This window comes from Mustela erminea, chromosome 11 (genome assembly GCF_009829155.1).
Source record: "Mustela erminea isolate mMusErm1 chromosome 11, mMusErm1.Pri, whole genome shotgun sequence".
NCBI classification, from domain to species: domain Eukaryota; kingdom Metazoa; phylum Chordata; class Mammalia; order Carnivora; family Mustelidae; genus Mustela; species Mustela erminea.
In genome coordinates this window covers 52,028,874-52,053,282 of record NC_045624.1, presented here as the reverse complement: position 1 = coordinate 52,053,282, position 24,409 = coordinate 52,028,874, and the positions used below count along the sequence as shown (strand labels likewise).

Below are 24,409 nucleotides of genomic sequence, written 5' to 3'. Positions count from 1 at the left end.
TAGTTATTAAATTAAATCTCTACTGGGGTGCCTGGGTGGCTCAGGGGGTTAAAGCCTCGCCTTCAGCTCAGGTCGTGATCCTAGGGTCCTGGGATCGAGCCCCGAATCAGGCTCTCTGCTCAGTGGGGAGCCTGCTTCCTCCTCTCTCTTTGCCTGCCTCTCTGCCTACTTGTGATCTGTCAAGTAAATAATAAATCTAAAAAAAAAAATTAAATCTCTATTATACAGATCTTCAACTTACAGTGGGGTTACATCTTAAAATAGCAAAAGTCAAAAATGCATGTAATACACTAACCTACCAAACATCATACCTTAGACTAGCCTACTTTAAACGTACTCAGAACAGGGGTGCCTACATGGCGCCATTGTTTAGGCATCTGACTCTTGGTTTCAGCTCAGGTTGTGATTTCAAGGTTGTGATCTCGAGATTCTGAGATCGGGCTGGCATCAGGCTCCATGCTCAGTGTGGAGTCGTGGAGTCCGCTTCAGATTCTCTTTCCCTCTGCCTCTTCCACTAGAGAGCTCTCGCTCTCTCTATCTCAAAGAAATAAATGAATCTTTCAAAAAAAAATAATCATACTCAGGACACCTGGGTGGCTTAGTCAGTTAAGCATTTGCCATTGGCTCAGGTCATGATCCCAGCATGCTGGGATGGAGGCCTGCATCAGGCTTCCTGCTAAGTGGGGAGCCTGCTTGTGCTTTCCCTCTCTCTCTGACAAATAAAATCTTTTTTTAAAAATTGACTTTAAAAATAAAATAAATTAAATTAAAAATAAAAAAAAATCATACTCATATTAGGAGTTAGTTGGACCATTCCGAAGTCAGGACTAGGGTCCCCAACAAGAAAATATGGCATCAGAACAACTAAGATAAAACAGCATTGACATCCTCTTTTCCAGCTTAGGCAAGCCCACACCCACAACTAGCATTCTGTTTTGCAACCTTTGCAGAAATGACTTCTGCAAAACATCCTAAAATAAGACAGACACAAAGCATTTGTCCCTACCAAGGGCAAAGAGCAGTTAAGATATCAGCCCTCAGATGTCAGCAAAAAAGACCATCAGCACATAGACATTAGCCCAATAGGCAGACAGATAGGTGATCAAAGCCCTGATTGACACAACTCAGCACACCCCTACTGCTTAAGATAGTTCCACAAAGGAGCTCATAGAAACCCCTAAACTTAGAAACTCCAATTGCAGCCCTCTTGGGTCCTCTCGGTCTCCAGGAGCTTTGTACTGTCGCTCAATACACTTTACTTTGCTGCTCACCACTCTTCTTCTACCTCTTCATTCTTCCAAGTGGCATGACCAAGAGCGATGGGCACTAAAGGCTGAGAAATCCTGTAATACTCAGAACACTTACATTAGCCTAAGGCTGGGCAAAATCATCCAACACAAAGCCTATTTTTAATAAAGTATTGAATGTCTCATGTAATGTATTGACTACTGTACAGAAACTGAAAAACAGAATGGCTGTATGGGTGCGGAATGGTTCTAAGTGGATCAGTTGTTCACCTGTGTGATCCGGCGGCTGACTGCCGGCATCGGGCTCCTTGCTCAGCTGGGAGTCTTCTACTCCCTCCAGCCTTCACCCTGTTCGTGCTCTCTCTCTCTCGTGCTCTCTTTCAAATAAATAAGTAACATCTTTGACAAAAAAATGTTTTTTAAAAGGTTTTTATTTATTTATGATAGAGATAGCAAGAGCTAGAACACAAGCATGGGGGAGCTGGAGAGGGAGAAGCAGGGAGCCCAATATGGGGCTCAATCCCAGGACGCTGGGATCATGACCTGAGCCAAAGGCAGACACTTAATGACTGAGCCACCCAGGCACCCCAAGATTCTGCATTTCTAATAATCTTACAAGTGATGCTGATGCTATTGGCCCTTGAACCATATTTTGCAGAGCAAGGATGTAGAGTTATTTTCTTCTGGGTGGTGAGGGATTAAGCCTACCTAGTTAATTCTCTTCTTTGGGATAATTTTACTTCTTTATTTTCTTGGACTATGTTATCCTCCCACATGGCTGCGGTGTGTGCTGAATAAAAGTCAAATCTCTATTCTCCTGTTACCCCATGTAGCTGGTGGTTTGAGTCAATTTTTCTCTTTCTAGGAATAATACCTACCTCACCTCCTCTGATGTTCCCTGCATACATTCTTTTCTGTATATTATGTGAAAATTAATCATGGGAAACCTCACTAAAATAGAAAGAGCAATAATAATAATAATAATAATAATAATAATAATAATAATAAAATAGAATCTGGAGCTTCAGCAAGGGAGCGCTCCTGTTCTACCACTAGTAGTCAATTGCAACTCCAACCAGAGGAGATGTACCTTAAAAGCCAGTGCTACTTTACTATCCCAGCAGGAGGAAAAAAGGCTTTCCTCCTCAGCCCAATAGCCCAGCCAATGAGAGAAAGTCACAGCTCACAGCTCAGCCAATGAAAAGGCACTATACTTTAAACTCCTAATTTACTCAGATGGACTTTTTGTTTATAACAGCATTCTTCCTCCCCTCTTTCTTCAACTTCCCTCTTTCTTCCATAAAAGAGTATACTTCTTTGTTTGGCATGCCTGCTAATCGTTCTTGCCATAGCTTGCTTGTCCTGGATGGCAATTCTCTGCTTTTTCCAAATAAACCCATTTTTCCTGGAAAATAACTGATACTTTTATTTTTAAGGTTAACAGTAGACATAGAAAAAAAGACATTTGTATACTTTCTAAACAGACTGTCAGGAAAATTTTTAAAAGACTTTGAAATAGGCAAAAAAAAAAAAAAAAAAATTACTGGCTCTCCTGTCTAGCATACTTTTCCAAGATTCATTGTCTTTGAACTTGAAGGGGCTCAGGACACACTACCCCAAAATAGGGCATCTTGACATATGGAATATTTTAAGCTGGAGGGATTTGAGCAATGGTGTGTGTAGGAAGGACTTTCCAACCTTCTCCTGAAGCAAGTCATAAAATCTTTATGTAAGAGGTTGTTCCCTGGGGCGCCTGGGTGGCTCAGTGGGTTAAAGCCTCTGCCTTCGGCTCAGGTCATGATCTCAGGGTCCTGGGATCGAGTCCCGCATCGGGCTCTCTGCTCAGCGGGGAGCCTGCTTCCTCCTCTCTATCTCTCTATCTCTCTGTCGTCTGCCTCTCTGCCTACTTGTGATCTCTCTCTGTCAAATAAATAAATAAAAATCTTAAAAAAAAAAAAAGAGGTTGTTCCCTGCCTCCCCCCATACACTGAGGAAAAGAACATCCTTATCTCCAAGACTCCAAGAAGAATCTGAACAAACAAGTCTTTCTGTTTACCACAGTTTACTATACTAAGCTCATGCCCGTTTTTTGTTCTACCACATTTTTCTACTTCTCTCACTTTTCATCAACCCAGCACTAAAATCCTCAGTTATAACCATTTCTTCAGGCCTTTTTTTTCTTATGAAGTCTCTCTTGTCGCAAAGAATTTATAGTCAATAAACTCTTGTCAATGTCTTTTGTTTCAGAGGTCTTAGAACTTAGAGAGAACTTAGAAAGATAGAAGAATAACATATTTCCTCCACTACAAACTATTTTACAACTCTATAAATTGTAGTGAACTAATAATAGTACAAATAATTTTTATCTGTGTAAATGGAAATTAACAGTTGAAGGCAATTTACTATTACCTCTAAATAGACCCATTTTGCATCTCTGTAAATGCATTTCAGCTTTCCTTATTGCCTGTAATATGTGGTTCTTCGCATTCTCCTTTGACCAAGTAGTAACATGAGGCTGGTTCTCTCTTTAATTAATGAGTTAAATAATTCTTTCTCATAGACTTATGTATATCTACATGAGAAAATCATATAGATATAATGCCCTATTTTAAAAATTATCTTTTAGGAGCACCTGGGTGGCTCAGTGGGTTAAGTATCTGCCTTTGGCTCAGATCATGGTCTCAGGGTCCTGAGATCAAGCCCCAAATCAGGCTCTCTCCTCAGTGGGGAGCCCACTTTCTCCTCTCCCTCTGCCTGCCTCTCTGCCTACTTGTGATCTTTCTCTATGTCAAATAAATAAATAAGATCTCAAAAAAAAGATTATCTCTTAGCACGACAGAGAAATTGAAAGAAAAAACTACCAACTGTCTTTACCAATGAATTTCAATAAAAAAGTAAAAAGTGAACAAATCTGTTCATCTTTACCATTCTTTTATTCACCTTTTTTGTTTTTATTTTTTTAAGATTTTACTTATTTGTTTGACAGAGAAAGACGGTGAGAGAGGGAACAGAAGCAGGGGGAGTGCGAGAGGGAGAAGTAGGCTTCTCACTGAGCAGGAAGCCCAATGTGGGGCTTGATCTCAGGATCCTGTGATCATGACCTGAGCTGAAGGCAGATGCTTGACAACTGAGCCACCCAGGCACCCTTTATTCACCTTTTTTAATATTTACTTTAACCTTCTTTTGAGTATTATTATGAACTTCCTAAAAATAATAATTTCATTTTTAATTTTTCAACATTTAGTCAGTGAAACACCTTTAATTTGGCTCCTTTGCCCTTTTGGCACCAGCGCTATGTGTTTTTTGTTTTTGTTTTCTTTTTTTTAAGATTTTATTTATGTATTTGACAGGCAGAGATCACAAGTAGGCAGAGAGAGAGAGCGGTGGAAGCAGGCTCCCTGACGAGCAGGGAGCAGGGCTCGATCCCAGGACTCTGGGATCATGACAGAGCTAAAGGCAGAGGCTTTAACCCACTGAGCCACTCAGGCGCCCCATGCTATGTGTTTTTAAAGAATCCTTGTTTTCTGGCAATGGAAGGATACATCCTGATCCATTTAAATCCCCCCTCCCCTCTACCCTCTACCCCTTCCCTCCAGTCTTGGAAACTGCCGCAGTCCAAGGAGTCCAGGCTCCTTCAGTGGAGAAAAGTATTGAAGACACAAATCTGAGCATTTAAACAGAGGAGAGTTGGTGAGGAGCAAACACCACTGCCAGCTGGGGCATTTGAAAAGTTGCAGAGTTTAAAATACACAGCTCTTTAAAGTCTTGAATTTGGGGAAACCGAGTGACTCAGTTGGTTAGGGATCTCCCTTTGGCTAAAGTCAGGATCTCAGAGTCCTGGAATAGAGCCCTGCGTTGGGCTCTCGGCTCAGGGGGAGTCTACTTGTCCCTTTCAGTCTCCCTCTGTACTTTCTCCCTGCACTCTCAAGTAAATAAATAAAATCTTAAAAAAAAAAAAAAAAAGTCTTGAGTTCATACTGATTTTCCCAAGTATATTAAGTTACTATGTCCTACTTTTCTTACAGGCCATGGTTTTACTGACCTCTGAGACATTCTACCATGGTTCTGCTAAGGAAAAATTGTTAAACCCATAGAAACATACAGAAGCATAGGTTTCCAGATACAAAGAGGAAGGGTTTGGGGGATGGCTGCAAACAAAGGTTTGTATTTTAATTGCTATTTATTTCCTTGCTCTACTCTTGTATGGGTAGTTATTTACATAGAACCAGAGAAGGGAAAACAGTTTGGGAAAATTGCTTTAGAGACAAAATGAGGACAAGATATGAGCCATGAGCAAGAACTCAAATACTCTGTCTCAAACAATCTCCATTCCTCTGGGTTCTACTGGGTCCCCAAACTAGATGAAGTATATGTTCATTTTAACCTTCTCCTTAACAACAACAGAGAAGTCAGTGTTCTCCAAGGACACTGTAACTGTGGCTTCCAAACCCCTAGAGCTTTCTCTCAAGCAGGAACTATAATTTTTTTACACCACTGGGGTGGGGGAGAGAGAAAGGGGGATTCAGCTTGCTTACAAAACTCAGGTATCACTTGATTCTAAAGAGTTTTCATCTTACCAGCTTAATTCCCCATTGAGTTTCCTCCTTTTAGGTGCAGATTTCATCAGAACAAATTGTATCCTGCCTCACCCAGAGGGCTAGGAACTATGACTAATGTGAGATTATGGGATCTAAGCATCAAATACAGCCACATCTGAGTTAGAGGGTTCAGCATCCTCCCAGTTCTCTTGGAAGGCAGCCAGAGGGTGGAGATTAGGGTTCTGCTACCATGGATTGATTTTGCCTTAGCACAGAGCTCACGTAACCTTAGCCAACCTTTCTCTAAAAATCTAGATTTTTCCTCAAACAAAAACAATCAAACCAAACATTTAAGTGCTCGCTCTCTTTCCCTCACAGACACGAGTCTGTGTGCATGCAAACACACAAACTAAGTAAATGTTGTTGCATTACAATAAGATTCTTCCTAAGACTGTGTCACAGATTACCCAGTAAAGAATAAACTCAAATGATTTTTACAAACTTTGTGGAAATACGATAGGGTCTATGACAGATATTATATTTCACTCTTGAAAAGGGCTTCTTCCCTGCTTGTCTGGAGCAATTTGCAGTAAATACCAAACAAGTATGAAATAACAAATTGCTAGTTTCATACCTGATCACTGAGAAGTTAATATTGCCCCTAAGGAAGAGAAGTTCTCCTCTACAAACCACAAAAGAACAAAATTTGGAAACATATTCAAATTACTGTCTCTTCTAAAGCATTTATAAGGACAAAATTTTGAGGTATTTAGCCTGACAAATGCAGGAGGATGAATGTATAAGAGATTTTTCATAAGAAGGGTGAGGTTACTAGGATGGACACCTGGCTGTCCTCCTTTCTGAAAAGATATTGAAATTTGAACAGGTAATTCACAAACTTCATTTATCCAATTTTATCACATTCCAGTATTGGATAAAGTCATGGACAAATCATTAATCATAGTTTAGTTAAGTTTGTATATGCTTACTTCATTTACTGAATGTCTACTATGTGCCAGACCCTATGTTAGGAGTAGGGATACAAGGATAAGGAGGGGGGTGCCTGGCTGGCTCTGCCAGTTGGAGACTTGGGTGGTAATCTCAGGATTGTGTAATCGAGCCCCAAGTTGGGCTCCTCATTCAACGTGGAGTCTGCTTGGGATTCTCCCTCTCCTTTTGCCCTTTCCCTTGCTCATGCTCATGCTCTCTCTTTCTCTCTCTCTCAAATAAAGAAATTTTTTTTTTTTTTAAGTAAAGAGGAAAAATAAATCCCTACCACCACAATCTCTCTTGGTCCTGGTTTTACAAACAGTCCTCTGGCTCTTGCACTGGAGAGAGGCAGCATTGGCAGTAAAGGCAGCTAGAAAGGGAACAGTCATTTTGCCTAAATAGACCTCAGTGAGGAATTAGTTGTTGAACAAAAAAAGGTTTCTGAGCAGCCAAAACTGATTTCACACATTCCAAATAGTGAAAGTCATGAGTGGAATCCCTAAACACAGCTCCTCCTATGAATCCTTTACACACAAGTCGAGCAAAGATGGTGATGAGGGAGCAGAAGGCAAGCTGAGGACAAAGCTTAAGTTGACACCCTACATCTACCTCCCCCATGGGATCTGTGTGACTTTCCTCAGACCCTCCTAACTGCCCTGAAATGAAGGGAAGAAAAGGACAAATGATTAATGAATAGAGACTACAGTTCTATGGGGCATGAGTTTCCATTAGTTTACCAGTTGTCTTAGTGATTACAAGGAAAATGCATTCTTATCAATGGCCTAACTCTCAGAGACCTATAACTCCTTATCCTGGAGCTCTAACATCACCCTCCCTTCAAGAGATGTGGGAAACAGAAAAATCGGGCAAGTAAACAAAGTTAAGTTTCTTTACCACTTGCAGCCTATTGACAAGGGCTTGTAATAGAAAGAGTATAACATTCCTCCAGAAAGCTCCCAACTGTCTTAATGTTATTGCCTTACTAGAAGAAAAACAATGTGAACTGGGCAATAGCCAGGCCTCCCGTATCCTGTAAATCTTCTTTAGCACATGAAAGTCCTTTTGAACACCTCTGTTTTTCCTTACCTCCCCCCAACCTTCAAGTATGTAATCAGCCATTCCTAACAACCCCTGTGCAGCAGCTCTTTCTGCCCGAGGGTCCTGTCCCCATGCTTTAATAAAATCACCTTTTCGCACCAAAGACATCTCAAGAATTCATTCTTGGCTGTCGGCTCCAGACCTCACCAACATTCCAAAACTGCATCATTGGTATTGGAAAATACTGGCTCCTTTACAAAGTAAATATTAAGAACTTTCACAGATAATACCAGAAGGAGACTCTCCAGAGGGAGGGCAGAGGGAAACCCTGCAGTCCTGGCTTACCCTCAACTGATTATGGTGGCTGTTGTAACTTTGTTTTCAAAGTGTATTTGACTAACAACTCACGGCAGATAAAAGGGCAGATAGTGTTACAGCCCTTGAAAGTTAGAGGTTACCCTTGAAGGACTTGATAAGATGTTAACATTTGAAAGCCTTTAGAGAAATTAACCCTGAAGCTGTTACAATTTTATTGCAGTATAGAATGTTAACCAGTTTTGTGTCTCAATTAGCAATGCCTTCTTTTACTAACTGTGCAAACATTTGTGTGTGTGTGTGAGAAAGCATTAATGGAAATCAGCTCTTTTGTCTAATTGTCTAATTCCTGGTTCCCTCATTAATAATTTAAATTAAAATTAGACACATTTTGGTGTGCCTGGATGGCTCAGTTGGTTAAGTGCCTGCCTTTGGCTCAGGTTCTGATCTCAGGGTCCTGGAATGGAGCCCCACATTGGTCTCCCTGCTCAGTGGAGAGTCTGCTTCTCCCTCTCCCTCTGCCCCTTTCTCCACTCATGTGCATGCTCTCTCTCTCGCTCTCTCTCTCTCTCAAATAAATAAATAAATAAATAAATAAAATTTTACCAAAAAAATAAAAATAAAGGTAGACACATTCTGATAAACAACTGTTCAATAATTTTGCTTTTAAAGCTCTGTATTGTTCCACACATTATCTGACATATTTATCTGCTTTTCTGGACTGATAGAGGGACCCCTGAGTAGCTCAGTCAGGTAAGCATCTGATTCTTGGTTTTAGCTCAGGTCATGATCTCAGGGTCGTGGGATTGAGCCCCACATTGGGCTTCAATGTTCCTTCATGTTCCTCGGAGAGTCTGCTTAAGATTCTCTCTCTCTGGGGCGCTGGGTGGCTCAGTGGGTTAAAGCCGCTGCCTTCAGCTCAGGTCATGATCCCACGGTTCTGGGACGGAGCCCCACATCATCGGGCTCTCTGCTCAGCAGGGACCCTGCTTCCTCCTCTCTCTCCGCCTGCTTCTCTGCCTACTTGTGATCTCTGTCTGCCATGTAAATAAATAAAAATATTTCAAAAAATTTGCTTAAAAAAATTCTCTCTCTTTAAAATAACAAGCAAGGAAAGTGGGAGAGGGAGAGAAGCTGGTTTCCTGCTGAGCAGGGAGTTACTGTGGGGCTCAATCCCAGGAGCCTGGAATCATGACCTGACCCAAAGGCAGACACTTAATGAGCCATCTAGGTGCCCCTAAACTCAATAAATCTTAAAAAAAAAAAAAAAAAAAAAAAAAAAAAAAAAAGACTGACAGAGGTTCACAGGTTCCTGACCTATGTCATTTTCTTTTTAGCTTCCACCCTGTCTATGAAGAAGGGAACCATCTTAACATTCACCCCAGAGTACTGCTTTTTTGATAGTGTTAATGCCCTGGTGGTTGTGCCCAAAAGAGATAAAGTTTTTGCTCACACCAGCTCCCTGGACCTCTCCTTGCCAGCATCTCATCAGCTGACTGCCACCATGAAGGACTTGACCTGGACTATTTAGATAACCAGTATAACCATCACACTATAATAAATACCAAAGTCTTGTTAAAATAAAATACCAAAGCTCTGTGCCAAGAGAAATGGGCCCAGGGGACTTTTCTGAAAGAACATTGGAATATTTGCAACTTCCTTGTATTTCCTATTTCTGTTATTACTTGTTTTCCTAAAAGTGGTAAAACTTAAAATAAGAGGGGCCAACACTGAGGAGTTATGAGAGTATTTTTTTTCCTTTTTTATTTCTTTTCAATTATCTCTCATTCCCTTTATTTAAGCGTTTTGAGCAGTTTGGTTTATCATTAGGTTTCCAGACAGATTTCTTATGTATTTTCAGTATGTTCTGCTCACTTGCCATATGAAGAGGCTGTCTTTTTTAACCATTTCCTCACAATAATGAAAGATTTTCCCAACAGACTTTGAATGTTGGTACAGCAATGCAGTACTTGGGGATTGTATTCAAACTATTTAGGGATTTAGAAAATCATTGCAATTTTCCCATTTGTTGTGACTATTGTTGAAAATGCTTGTGGAATATGGGGAAAGGTAGATGACATATAGAGGGGAAGAGGATAGAAAACAAGCCTAGAGAAGCTGGAAAGGGTTGCCTTTAAGTCTGGTCTACAAGGCCCAGTGAGAAGGGAGTTGGGGGGCAGAATTCCAACTGACTTTACAGGGCCACTCTCCTTTGTGTTTGTGAGGTAGAAGGGAGGGCAATGAGGAAGAATGAAGATAACCCTATGTGCCCGAGAATAACTGTCCTTGAGGGGGCAGGCGATCTGTGCACTGGGAGAAAGAGGCAGCAGGCCTATATTCAAAATAAGCCAGACAAAGATGTTGAAGCTCTGTAGTAAGGAATTCAGAAGCATGTGTTTCTTCCACCCACTTGACCTGTGTTCTGAGACAGAATTAAATGCCTTGGGCTGAAATCCTTTCACAGAAGGATTCATTGTCATGTTGTCTTCTTAACTAAAACAACATTTCAATTACAAGCTAAGGTTACAGTGAATTAGAGTGTAACCTACAGGCAAAACAGTCAATTAAACAATTATAAGAAATGTACCAATCTCCCTGGGTTTCTTCTGTGTTCCAAATAATTTCTTGAGTATATTTTCTTTCATCCCCATGTCTTTTTTTACTAGAGCACCTATATTTAAATTTCATATTTTTTAAACCGAGGACGTGACTAAATTATACCCCCCCCCCCATCATGTAGTTTGAAGACTAAATATGTTTGGCACTTTAATTGAAAAAAAGAACCACTATATTACTGGACATGGCCACTTGAATTAACGTATTGGTATGCGAGTTGAAGACCACCACCTTGTTCCTTTCCCATCATGTTTGAAAGAACATTGACTTTAATTATACTTCCAGTATTGAATTTTCTCTTTGAGATTTAGACCTAAAATAAAGGGTTTTGAAAGACATTTTCTAACCTTCTTGCCTAGATCTTGATGTGAGAAACAAAAGCAGAAGAAAAATTATTTAATTTCCTAACTACTTATAGGCCATTGACAAGTTCTTGAAACAAGCAAAGTGACATTCCTCTGAGACTCGGCTGCCTTGATGTTAATACTTCACTAAGTGCAAAAGCCATTCTTAGGGATGGGATCCTGTAACGCTTGGGATCCTGTAAGTCTACTTTAATGTATAAAAATTCTCTTGGACGCTTCTTTTATCTGTACTCCCCAAGAGATATGTTGACAATCAGCCCCCAAGCATATGGCCCACTGATATCCAACTGAAGGGTCTCATGACTAAGGTTTTATTAGACAGTAGTAAATGACCTTTTCCTAACAATAGTTAACACCCCAAGGTCCTGGAAACCTTGCTTCCAAAATTTCTTAGTAACTTAAGTCATCCCGTTATAACCCCCTCCCAACCTGAAAGTATATAATCTACCACTCCTCACAACCCCAGTGCAGCTTTTTCTGCCCATGGGTCCTGTCCCTGCACTTTAATAAAATCACCTTTTTGCACCAAAGGCATCTCAAGAATTCTTTCTCGGCCATTGGCTTCGAATCCTAGCATCTCTTCTACAACAGATACAATTTTTTTTTTGGCAATATAACATCAGGAAAGTCAAGGCACCCAGAAAACTTCAAATCTGAGCTATGAAAAAAGAAAATAGGAGCGCCTGGATGGCTCAGTGTGTTAAAGCCTCTGCCTTCAGCCCAGTCATGATCCCAGGGTCCTCGGATCAGCCCCACATTGGGCTCTCTGCTCTGTGGGGAGTTGTTTCCTCCTCTCTCTCTGCCTGCCTCTCTGCCTACTTATGATCTCTGTCTGTCAAATAAATAAATAAAATCTTTAAAAAAGAAAGAAAATAGTGCTTAACAATTGAATTACTCAGTTAAGAGCTCAGAGCAGAGCCCCATTCTTCTGGCTTATTCTTTCATGTCCAAGGCTCTTTCTGATCAGGGCTTAGCAAGAAGAGAGAATAAATAGATATGTAAGAAATCTGGGAAATAAGTACCCACTCTTCCAAAGCAAAGATGTTTTTTGCAATTGGCAAAGTTATAATAACACAAATGCTTTTGATTACTTACTATGTGCCAAACACCATACAAGGTGCTCTAATTCCCACAACAATGCTGTAAGACATGGATTTTCATCCTCACTTTCTAGCTGAAGAACCTCAGGTTCAGGGAGGTTAAGGAACATTCTTAGGATTACACAACTAGTAAGAAGTGAAGCTTGGGATGAAATCAGATCGGCTTGATGCCATTATGCTGCTTTGTTTCCTAAAAGTTACACAACAAAAAGGTTTTGCCAGAGATCAGAGATAGATCCAGGTTTTAGAGAGCACAATGGTCACATAATTGGGGGGAGAAAACTTCTTCAAGAAAAACAATACAAAAATACCTTACTTTTGCTATTTTTACGAAAGTACATGAGCATGTGATTACATGGTGAGGGCCCTTCCTGTTACCTGGAAGGAGTCAGGGCAAGTAACCCTTAAGCTTCATTAACATCATGGATAGCCCACCTCTGTTAGGAATTCAACATTGCAGTTTAACTTTGCTTAGTTAATAGTGAGAGAAGGTGCTTTTGTAATGCCACAGGACATTTAGACAGCTCCCTTCCACCCCCAAACATATTCATTACTGTTGAAAACAGAGATGCTGCTGGGAAAGAGGGTGTTTTGGTTAGAGCCCTCAACACATGATACCACTTTTGGAAGGAATGGAAGTGAGTACTTGTTTCTTTCTCTCTCAAGTTCAAAAGAATCAATATCATAAGATGGACTTGGACAGCCCAACCCAAATTAGGCAACAGGGAAGAGCAACAATATCCCTAGGAAATGATTTACCATGAGGACAGGGAAAGATAGGAGAAGAGATGAGCTGGGAAAAGTCAATCCTAAATCTGGATTCATTAGTGAATACGTCCCCAGCACACCCAGCTGGAGGCCGACCAGGTCTGTGTGTACCATGAGCACTTGAAGGTGGTAAAGCTGGGCTATATTTGGCATAGATTGCATTTGACAATTCTCCCCTGTGCAATGAGGAACAGCCATGGTCTGGACTAGGATCTACAGTATCCTTGGTGGCATAATTAGAGCCACGGCTGTTTGGCTTGCCCAGGGTCAGCAGACAGCTATCCTGAGGTTCAGTTCCAGCAACAGTAGTGATGATGCAGATGGTTTCTGGGCATCAGGAACATGGCCTAGTCAGGGCATGTCTTCAGACTGCTCTGATTTCAGAAAGCAGTATACCAGGCGTCTCAGCCAACCCTGTCTCAGCAGCACATTCTGGAGTTACAGCATCAGGAGCAGCTCTGTGGAATCCTCTAGCCTCAAGGGGCACAGTGACTTTTGGTCCAGAAAATCATTCTTTTGCTAAGAAAAGAATAATACTTTATATAATACTGTATAATAATAATACTAGAATGACAGACATCTGGGCATGAATCAGCTCCCTTGGGGCTTCTTGAATGTACTTGAGGAAGAACACTCAAAAAAAAAAAAAAAAAGCAAACAAACAAACAAAAAAACACCAAAAAACTGGACTTCCTGCAGTCGTGCATGCCACACAAATTTGTATTGTAAAAGGAAGTGTGACTGGTAAGGATCATACGAGGACACTTTTTTCCAGGTCACTTCGAATACTTCTTTTCTGTCTCTGCAAGATCCTGTTTCTCTTTGAGCTACATCAATCAGTAATCTACTTTTGCTCATTTGTATTCTTGCCTTGGAGACTTCATCATACATCTTCAATGACTTACATTATCTCAAACTCAATTTGCCTAAAACTCACCTCAGCAGAAATTGCTTACAAAATCAAAAACCAAAAATGAACAAAGGACATAAATAGGCAATTTGTAATAGAAAAAACTCAGATGGCCAATAAACATATGAAAAGATGTTCAATCTTATAAGGAATTTTTTAAACAACACTGAAAAAAATTTTTTTTTGCCTGTTATATTGATAAAGGTTTCCCCAACACCTAAGCTTCCACTCCCATAATTCAGATCCAAAGTTCTTTTTGGAAAGGTGATCCCAAGGTCTACAAGCTTGTTACTGGTTTCTTCTGTCCCCTTGGGACTCTTCTCTCCAGGTGAATGATCCCTCCATTCATCAGGTATCTTCACAAAGAGATGGAAGATCTTCTGACATTTAGAAAAGCTAAGAAAACACTATGGGTCCAACAAAATTAACTGATTTCTTCTAAATGTTCATTCATTTGCTCTCTCCTGAGAGCAGCAAAAGATCTGGATAGATGAAAAGACACACTTACAAACCTTTCACCTGACTATTTTCACTTGCTACCATGATGCCTTTGATGCTTTTAGGTGTCTTGTAATCCTAATAGAATCTAAGCTTTTGAGGGGAAGTGAAGGGGCCCAGAACCATGTTATATTTCTTTGACTTCTGCTACAGTAGTTCTCACACAGAAAATGTGAAATAAATGTTCGCTCATTTTTTGATTACCTTCCACACAGTATAAAAATTTCAACAATAAATTTAATTCAAAAAGGTGGATAGCATGGTTGTGGAGTACTTGAACACGACAGCTGGGCAGATTTAATTTCCCATCTTGACACTGCTGTTTACTAGCTATTTCTTGACCTTCCTAAGCCTTGTCTTCGTTTTTTGTAAAATAGGGAGATAGTGGTATGGTTCTTGACACAGAGTATGCACTCAATAAATGTTATATTTATATATGTTATATTTGAGAAATTATCTTGTAAACAATCTGTAATAAGTAAACCTATTAAATCTTTAGATGATTTTTTATAGCAGCATGACCACAATAGCCAAGAAATGGAAAGAGCCCAGATGTCCATCGACAGATGAATGAAGATGTTACACACACACACACACACACACACACAATATTACCCAGCCATCAAAAGGAATGAAATCTTGCCATTTGCAATGATGCAGGTGGAACTAGAGGGCATTATGCTAAGTGAAATAAATTAGTCAATTGCTCCCTCTTGTGGCAGGATTCTTAGTCAGAGACATAAGTATCACCTGATTTCACTAATACGTGGAATTTTAAAGAACAAAACAGATGAACATAGGGGAAGGGAATTTACAATGAAGATGAAGGGAATGATAAAGAGAAAATATGTAACAGTGATTATGATATAGTAAATTTTAAGTAAATGTTAGTTTTTGTTGACTTTATTGAAGGAAAAATGATTTCAATAATTAAGACTAATTGTCAGCTTAAATCCCCCAGTTCCTTACTGTTTATGATTATGAGCTGTGTAAATAAAAATTGGGGTTTTGATTTTATTGAGCACTTATCCATTGCTGACAATATTGAGAAAAATTTGATAAAACCTCGTAAAGTTGACAATGCATATTTCCTCTCTAAGCAATTCCACAATATGGGCCTTACTTAGAATGTCATACATATATACAAGGAGATATGTATTCGTATATGAGTAGCTATGTTTTGGTGATAGAAAAAAGTCTGAACAAGCTACATTCCCCTAATAGAAAAACGGATAAAGGATGAGATTGCAGCAGTTCAATCACGTCTTCTTTATTTTAAATATTTATTTATTTTAGAGAGAGGGAGAGAGAGAGAGAAAAAACACAAGGGAGGAGGAGAGGGAAAGAATCTTCAAGCAGATTCCCCACTGAGCAGGGAACTCAATATGGGGCTCCATCTCATGAGCCATGGAATCACGATCTGAGTCGAAACCAAGAGCCAGTTGGTTAATTGACTTAGCCACCCAGGCACTCCCAGGCTCCACTTCTGATTCTAGTTCTTTGGCTGTTTCCACCGTATCAACAGTTCTGTCCTTCACTGAAGTCTTGATCCCTCCAGGTCATCCGTGATGATCAGAATGAATTTTTCTTCTAAACTCCCATTAATGTTGACATTTTGGCCTCTTTCCAGGAGTTACAAATGTTCTTAATGACATCTAAAATGGTGAATCCCTTCCAGAAGATTTTCAATTCACTGTGCTCAGATTCATCAGAGGAATCACTATCTATAGCAGCTATAGCTTTATGAAATGTATTTCTTAAATAATAAGACTTGAAAAACAAAGTTACTCTTTGATCCATGGGCTGCATGGATTGTTGCAATGGATGTTGTGTCAGCAGGCATGAAAACAGCATTAATGTTGTTTTACATCTCTGTTAGAGCTCTGGGGTAACCAGGAGTATTGTCAATGAGCAATCATATTTTGAAAGGAATCATTTTTTCTGAGCAGATCTCAACAGTGGGCCTAAAATATTAAGTAAACCATGTCATAAACAGATGTGCCATCACCTAGGCTTTGTTGTTCCATGTATAGTGTGCAGAGTAAAGCTAGCATAATTCTTAAGAGCCCTAGGATTTTTGAATGGTAAATGAGCATTGGCTTCAACTTAAAGTCACCAGCTTCATTAGCCCCTAACAAGAAAGTAACCCTGTCCTTTGAAACTTTAAAACCAGGCATTGATTTTTCTTCTCTATCTATGAAAGTGCCATGGCGTCTTCTTTTAATAGAAGGCTGTTTCACCTATATTGAAAATCTGTTGCTTGGTGTAGTCACCTTCATTGATTATCTTAACTAGATCTTCTAAATAATTTGCTATAGCTTCTACATCATCATTGTTTCACCTTGCAATTTTACATCTTGGAGATGACTTTTTTCCTTAAGTCTCACGAACCAACATCCCCAGCTTAAAATTTCTGTGGCTTCCTTGCCTCTTTCAGCCTTCACAGAACTGAAGAGAGTTAGAAACTTGCTCTGGATTAGGCTTTGGCTTAAGGCAGTGCTGTGACTTGTTTGATCTTCTATCTAGACCACTAGAACTTTCTCCATGTAAGCAGTAAGGTTGTTTCACTTTCTTATCATTTGTGTGCTCACTGGAGTAACACTTCTAAATTCCTTCAAGAACTTTTCCTTTTCATTCACAAGTTGGCCAACAGTTTGGTACAAGAGACCTAGCTTTGGGCCTATCTCGTGTCTTCCTTTACTTCCAACATATCTTCCTCACTAATCTCAGTCATTTCTAGCTTTTGACTTACAGTTGACAGATCTGTAACTGCTTCTTCCACTTGAACACTTAGAGGCCACTATAGAGCTATTAATTGACCTAATTTCCATAATGATGTGTCTCAGGGAATATGGAGGTCTGAGGAGAGAGTGACAGGGAAACAGCTGGTTGGTGGAACAATCCAGAACACACATATTTATTCAATTCACCATCTGATATAGAGGAGGTTTGTGATACCCCCAAAAGAATTCAAATGGTAACGTCAAAGATCACTATCAAGAGGACCATAACAAATATAATAATGAAGAAAAATAAGAAATACTGCTAGAATTACCAAAACATGACACACAGACACAAAATGAACAAATGTGGGGAAAATTGTACTGATAGATTTGCTCAGCACAGTGTTACCACAGATCTTTAAATTGTAAAAATAAGAAAAAAAGCAATACTTGCAAAGTGCAATGAAGTGAAGAATAAAATGAGGTGTATTCTGCAATATGTGAAAGAACTGTTTTGACATCAAGTAGGATGATTGCTGTTCCTTATTTCCTTTGCCTTGTTACAGAATAGTATTCCATCTCATCACCTGTATTTTTGCCTTTGAATCATGGATCCTTAGTGTCTCCCAAGGCCTTAGAGTTAAAAGACAGGTTTCTACTTCCTTTCAATGAAAAGGAATTTTTAAATACACTTATTCTTCAGTGTTTTAGGTCTTTTAATAAAACAAACTAAAGGGGCACCTGGGTGGCTCAGTGGGTTAAAGCCTCTGCCTTCCGCTGGGGTCATGATCCCAGGATCCTGGGATGGAGCCCTGCATTCATGCTCTCTGCTCTGCGGGGAGTCTTCTCCCTCCTGCCTCTCTATCTGCTTCTGAGCTCTGTCAAATAAATAAACAAAATCTTAATAAATAAATAATAAAACAAACTAAATTATCCTTGTTTCTTATTTCATGAATAACAAATTGTTTCTCTTGCCAGGGTCCACTCTAGAACCTCAAATGATTGACTAGTTAAAATAGAAGATATGGAAACCTCTAGATTAAAAAAAGAAAGATAAAGGGCCCATAGACATAAATCCCTTACTCTTTCATAAAAATGGAAGGTTATATGCCACCTGCTTTCATGTGAGTTATTGCACATCGTTTGTCAAGAGAAAGCATAATGCTTCAAAAGTGTAAATTATTTTCCATAAAATATGCCTCTGTATATGCCTATTAGACCTAGGTAGAAAATTAAAAGGATATGTAGAAGATTTTCAGAATGTAAAATAATGTACCATTTCAAATAATCTTGTATTATTAGCATACACTAGAAAGAATAGATTATTATCGTTTAAAAAAAAAAAAAAAAGCCTTTTCATGAGTCCTGCGACTGAGTTTCGCGTCACGGTAGAATACTTGGGGAAGGCTAACTGGGCTAACTGAAGATTTCTGGAGCCGATACCTCATTGGTTTCAAACACTAAGTAAACCAGCCTAAGTAAGCCGGCATTCCACATCAAGGAGACACCAACGGGACTGTGTGTTTTTGTTTTGATAAATCAAGCAAACAGCTCTTGTGTTCCATGTACGATGCCTTTCACTTGCAGTAACGTAATCATCTTTCATCATTTAGTAAATACATATTGAGTGTCTACAATTTGCCAGGCTGTGATGCTGCCGGGAAGAAAACACCAACCCGGTTCCTGTGGTGCTTACATTAAGGGGAGATACTGCCTATGTATCCAAAAGAAATCTCGCCACATAACCTCAATCTGTAAAACCTGGTTTGGGGAAACGGAAGAGCATGCACGCCCTTGGAGCAGCTGGAGGTCCAAACCCAGGCGGCAGCTGGCGGCGACCAAAGCCGGAGACCCGCCCCGCGTCGCGGGGAGAGGCGCGCGGCAGTGACGCGCAGGCCTCGCCCACTGCTCCCTTACAAGCCGCGCGCTGCTGTGACGCGCAGGCCTCGCCCCCTGCTCCCCGCTGCGCGCGCCCGCCCCCGCGAGCCAAGTGCGCAGACTCGTCGGCCCGGCTCCGGTTCTGTCGGGACGCCGCCGAGCCCGCGACGTCGCCTCCGGGTGAGTTTCTGAGGGGGCCGCCAGGCCTTGTCCTTCCGCAGTGGCCGCGCGGGCAGCAGGGCGCTGCAGCCGCAGTCCCGGACGCGCTGTTTGGTAAACAGAAGCCCCAGCGTGCCCGGAGCGTGCAACCCCTCGCTCGGCCCGGCCAGCCCCGGGCGTGAACCGAGCTGACGGAGGATGGCAGCCTCCGGGGTGGAGAAGAGCAGCAAGAAGAAGACCGAGAAGAAACTTGCTGCTCGAGAAGAAGCTAAATTGTTGGCGGGCTTCATGGGCGTCATGAATAACATGCGGAAACAGGTACCGCCTTTGTGGGAGTGACGGACGCCAGGGGGGAGGGGGTCCGGGACTCGCGCCCCTGGCTCCCTGGGCCGAAACCGCGCCCGGCGGGGTCGCGGCTCCCTTCCTCGGCCCTCGCCCTTCCTTCCATTTTCGCACGCCGGCCGAGCTGCTGTTGACTCGAGGGTCGCTTTAAACCGTTATCGAGCCGCAGCGTCGCCTCGTCGGCGGATGCTGTGGCTCCCAAGTCCCACTCCTGGGGGACTCCCCGGGCTGGCATTCGGCGTCGCGTATCGGTTGTGTAACAGCTCTGCCCTAGTTATCTCTTTGTGAGGCGAGGATCCCTCCATTGGCGAGCCGCTAAGGTGTCGTGAGATCTTGTGCGGAGAAGCCCATTGGCACAGCCCAACCCGAAGCCCCCAAAGGGAAAGGCACAGCTGGCCTGAAATCAGCTCCTCTTAAATAAGGATCCCCGCCCCTCCTCTGGGTTAGCCGGGAGGAGCTAGTCGGAGACAAATTCTCCTGTACGTGTTCATTTCGAGCAGAAACAGTCACCGATAATACCGCGCAGTCTTTTAAGGCCCCTGGGCGCCTCTGTGATTAAGAGGAGCTCTTTGTTCTGGCTTTGATGTGTGGCGCATTAGTGAAAGTCTTCACGTCGGCGAAAGGTGGGTTATGAAAGGAATGGATTTTAACACGGAGAATGTGCACTAGAGATGTTTTCTGTTTTGTTTTGTTTTTTAAATTCTATGACCTCTTCTACCAAAGGGCGTAGGAAAGTCACTTGGTTAATTTTTTTATTCCGTGAGCTTTATTTCTAAAAAAAAAAAAATGCGCATCGAAGGAGATGCGGGAATGTTTCTGTTTTGTAACCGTGGTTCTGTTTTTAAAGAAGACAAAAGGATGTGCGTCTGAATAATAGCAAAACCTCATTTGCTTATCTCGTGGTTCTCATGAGAATATGGAAAACAGGACAGGAATATAAGATTTATATGAAGATACTAGCTTCTGGTTTCTTTAAGCAAACTCTGACTGCCCGGATCTTGTCTTTGTTCATCAGCTCCTGGCGTGGTGCATGAATGCAGTAGATACCTGTCCAAATGCCTTTAAATCTTTCCAGGCTTTTGTGCGGAAGTAGCTGTGAACGTCTGAATTCAGTATTGTGTGTAACTTACTTTCATGTATCTATTTTCATGTATACATTCAAGTGCCTTTTTTTGTTAACCTTTTTATATTTACAACACCATTGACTTCATATTACTGGTGCATTTAACAAGTGTCTGCTTGTAAAGGGTGAACACCATTCACCAGTGCTCAAATTTGTTTCCAACAACCCTCCCATTCCCCCCAGATACGTGGTTTTGTCTATCCACACCAGCATGGTGAAGCATCGCCTCATTCCTTACGGAGATAGGGTGCAACTAGGTTGCAGCATCCGTTTATTTGAAAAAGAGGGGATTTTCTGAAACTCTGTGTTTAGCTCTTTGGGTTTAAAAATTGATTCATATCTGGTTCTTAGACTTAGCTTTAGACTTCATTAACTTCTGTTTATTTACTGTTAAGCTAGAAATAAAGTTACTGAAAAATCAGGATTCTGTTACTGTTACTTAGTAGGAAGGGGAAAATGGGTACTGGGTGGAACAGCCAGGGATCTCTTCCACAGTGGTTAACTGACCTTAATATGTTGGATTCTCTCTTTGTCAGTGGCTTTACATGTTATTTGGGTATTCTCCAATAGAACTTCTATGAAACTTCCAACTTCATGGAATCGCGCATCTTTTTCAAGATGTGCCGTTTCAGTCTGCCGTTCATTTACATTGTACTTGTATTGTTCTGTTTAACATTGTAACACAAGAGAGACTCATCAAGAATGACTGACAAGGGCAGTTGATGGGAATTGGCAGAAACAAACTGGTCTGAGCCAGAAGAAGAATGTTTGATTGGGAACCAATTTTTTAAATGTTCTTGTCCTTTAGTGAATATTATGCTGTGACTATTTTTGCTTCCCCATATGACCTTATTACTTTGGGAGTCAAAATAATGTGTGCCTCAATGACAGGGACCCTTCTGTACATACCCAGGAACATTCTTACAGGAAGTTGAGAAAGTGGTAAAATTAGAATATCTGAATTCCAGTTCCCGCTCTGCCATTAATTAGTTTTGTGATCTTAGATAAATATGATTTAGGTCATTTCATCTTTCGGTAGCCTGGCAGCTAACTCTATACATAGAATAGAGTGGGGGTTCTTCAGAGCCAGCAGCCTCAGCTTCTTATGGAGCCTTTTCCTTCACCATCCTTGCAGTCATTTTTAGCCTTTTGTTTTTATAGTAAACTTTCCAATGAAGTATAGGAATCACTGAAAGGATACAAATCATAAACATGTAGCTCAATGAATTATTGCAAAATAAACACATCACCACCAACAAGAAATAGAACATGAAGAGCATACCAGAGGTCCCCCTTTACATTCTTCTCAATCACTACCCACTTTCCAAAGGTAACCAGTGTTTCAACTTCTATCATCATAGATTTTTTTTCCCTGTCTTAGAACTTATATAAATGGAATTATACAGTATATAATCTTGGGTATTGGTTTCTGAAAGCTAACATTATTTTTGTGATATTTATTATGTGGTTCTGTGTAGCTCTAGTACATCCTCATTGTATTTAGTATTCCATTGTATAAATATACGACAATTTATCTATTCTATCATTATGGACATTTGAGTTATTTCTCGTTTAGCACTATGAAGAATAGTACTACTTTTTTTTTTTTAAGATTTTATTTATTTGTCAGCAAGGGAGCACAGCAGAGAGAGCAGCAGGCAGAGGGAAAATTAGGCTCCCTGTGTAGCAAGGATCCTGATACGGGACCGGATTCCAGGACCCTGAGATTGCAACCTGCGCTGAAGGCAGACACTTAACCAACTGAGCCACGCAGGCATCCCAGGATATACTACTTTGAACATTTTTGCATATTTTGCTCATGTGCACATGTATGCATTTCTGTTGGGAAATACCTAAGAGTGGCGTTGTGGAGTCATAGGTTATGATATACTCAGCTTTAATAGAAATTGTTATTTAGTGTCCAGGGCTGTGGCAGTTTACACTTAGGCCAGCTGTGTATTAGTTTTTTACTCTACATCCTTATCAAAACTCAGTATTGTCAGTCTTTATAATGTTAGTCATTCTAGTGGGTTATAGTAGCATCTTTTTTTTTTAAACATTTTATTTATTTATTTGACAGAGAGAGATCACAAGTAGGCAGAGAGACAGGCAGAGAGAGAGGGGGAAGCAGGCCCCCCGCCGAGCAGAGAGCCCGATGCGGGGCTCGATCCCAGGACCCCGAGACCATGACCCGAGCCGAAGGCAGAGGCTTAACCCACTGAGCCACCCAGGCACCCCTAGTAGCATCTTATTTAACTAGGTTGAGCACCTTTTTATTTCCTTAACTTTTTGTTTAGATTAATTTTATTGCCTGATAAACAACAGAAGAGCTCTGCAAAGTGGGGCTAGGTCATAGTCACTACTTTTCATACCTAATTGCTTTGGCTCTTGTGTTAATGAAGTCTAGGAGACCTTAAGGGTCAGGAGACTCAGGAGACCTTCCTGAGTACCACTACAGTTTACAGTTGCCTCGTGTTAAGTGAATTAAAGCATAATTAGAATTTAAAAGCTTATGTTAAAGCCCTACTGAGAATTATGTGAGAGAACCAAAAAAGCTGATTTAAGGATTGGATGCTGAGCAGTCAGGTGGGCTTACTTACTAAGTAAAATGACTCAACTTCTGTACACTCAGCTCTTCAAGATTGTAAATTACTAGTAGTCCTTAATCTTTACACAGTCTGTTGTGAATAATCTAAACCTTCTGCCTTAAATTCTGAATAATAGAAACAATTCTTGAGCATTTATTTTCAACCAGCCATTCTGCAATGTGTTTTACATGCTTTGTCTCATTTGTTTCTCCCAACAGCTCCCACTGACAACTCCCATCCTCCAGACCTTCCTATTTTTAACTCTCCACTGTCTTCTTCTTTCTGTCCACTTAGGAGATAATCATCTCTCTCTTCATTCCCTTTCCAATGCCCCAGGCTTTCAAGACCTTCCATCCTTTTTTCCCATCCATCTGATAAAAAGCATCAGTGACTCTTTACCTTTTTTTGTGCAAGGTTTCTAAGCACAGCTGGAAAATATCCATTACTGGGCAGTTCTTTTCCAGGTAAGTCCTGTTTTCCTCTACAATGAGTCCTCTCTCAGTATCTATACTTTCAGTATATCATCCCTTTTTGATACCATAAATAAATAGAAGACATTATTTTAGAACTATCTAACTTTTAAATTTCCACCACAAAATCTATATACTTATTTTGACAGTTCTTAATTTTTTTTACAGTGAAGGAGCTGCCTCTTTCCATCTAAAGCCAGTACTTTCACTTGGGCTTTGGCTCCCTCAATATTAGCCTAGTCAGGAAAGTTATACTGTTGGTTATTCCATCTCTACTGAGCATCTTTAACTTCTCCTTCTCTATCAGAGTCTAGCATTTAGGCATGTTTTAACTTCTCTGGTTTTTAAATTAACCATCCAGTCCAGTCTACCCATTCTTAGTTTCAACATTCCTCTATAAATAATACCTCTCTCCCTGCTGTTAAAGCCAAAGGGTGGGTAGATTCACTGCCCCCCCCCCATTTTGGCTCACTATTAACTTACTCCTCTAGCTCAGTTTGGCTTTCTGACTCCTCCGTTTGGATGAATGCTTACTGAGACCCACTGTATGTGGGGTCTAGCAAAATGCCTAGCATATATAGGCATTTTGGTAGATTCTGTAGTTGCAGTGATGAGCAAAATTAGACAGTCCTTGCTCAGGTTTTAGTCTAGTAGGAGAGTGAGACATGAGTCAAGCAATCACACAAAAGAAATGTAAAATTGCAACAGTGGTAGTAGGTATTATTAAAGAGAAGAATGTGA

General features: G+C 40.7%; 1 protein-coding gene and 1 long non-coding RNA gene across 5 annotated transcripts in view; one reads left to right on the top strand and one right to left on the bottom strand.

Annotated features, from left to right (window-relative positions):
- Positions 1-13,338: 13,338 nt before the first annotated feature.
- Positions 13,339-17,025, bottom strand: LOC116569651. Its single transcript, XR_004277119.1, has 3 exons — positions 16,923-17,025; positions 14,396-14,406; positions 13,339-13,351 (listed from the first exon to the last, which is right to left on the bottom strand). It is a non-coding gene; the product is annotated as an uncharacterized LOC116569651 (long non-coding RNA).
- Positions 17,026-19,046: 2,021 nt separating this feature from the next.
- The window catches only part of KLHL7 (kelch like family member 7), a 69,388-nt gene continuing 64,025 nt past the window's right edge, over positions 19,047-24,409 (top strand). Inside the window, exon 1 of one of the 4 annotated variants that reach the window (XM_032304464.1) lies at positions 19,047-19,166. Coding sequence is in view for 1 of the 4 variants with exons in the window: in XM_032304462.1 (XP_032160353.1) it covers positions 19,344-19,463 (120 nt within the window). In the remaining 3 variants the exon portion in view is untranslated. Of the gene's footprint in view, positions 19,464-19,484; positions 20,111-24,409 lie in introns of those variants that run through there. The other 3 variants (XM_032304462.1, XM_032304463.1, XM_032304465.1) reach the window with 3 other exon arrangements.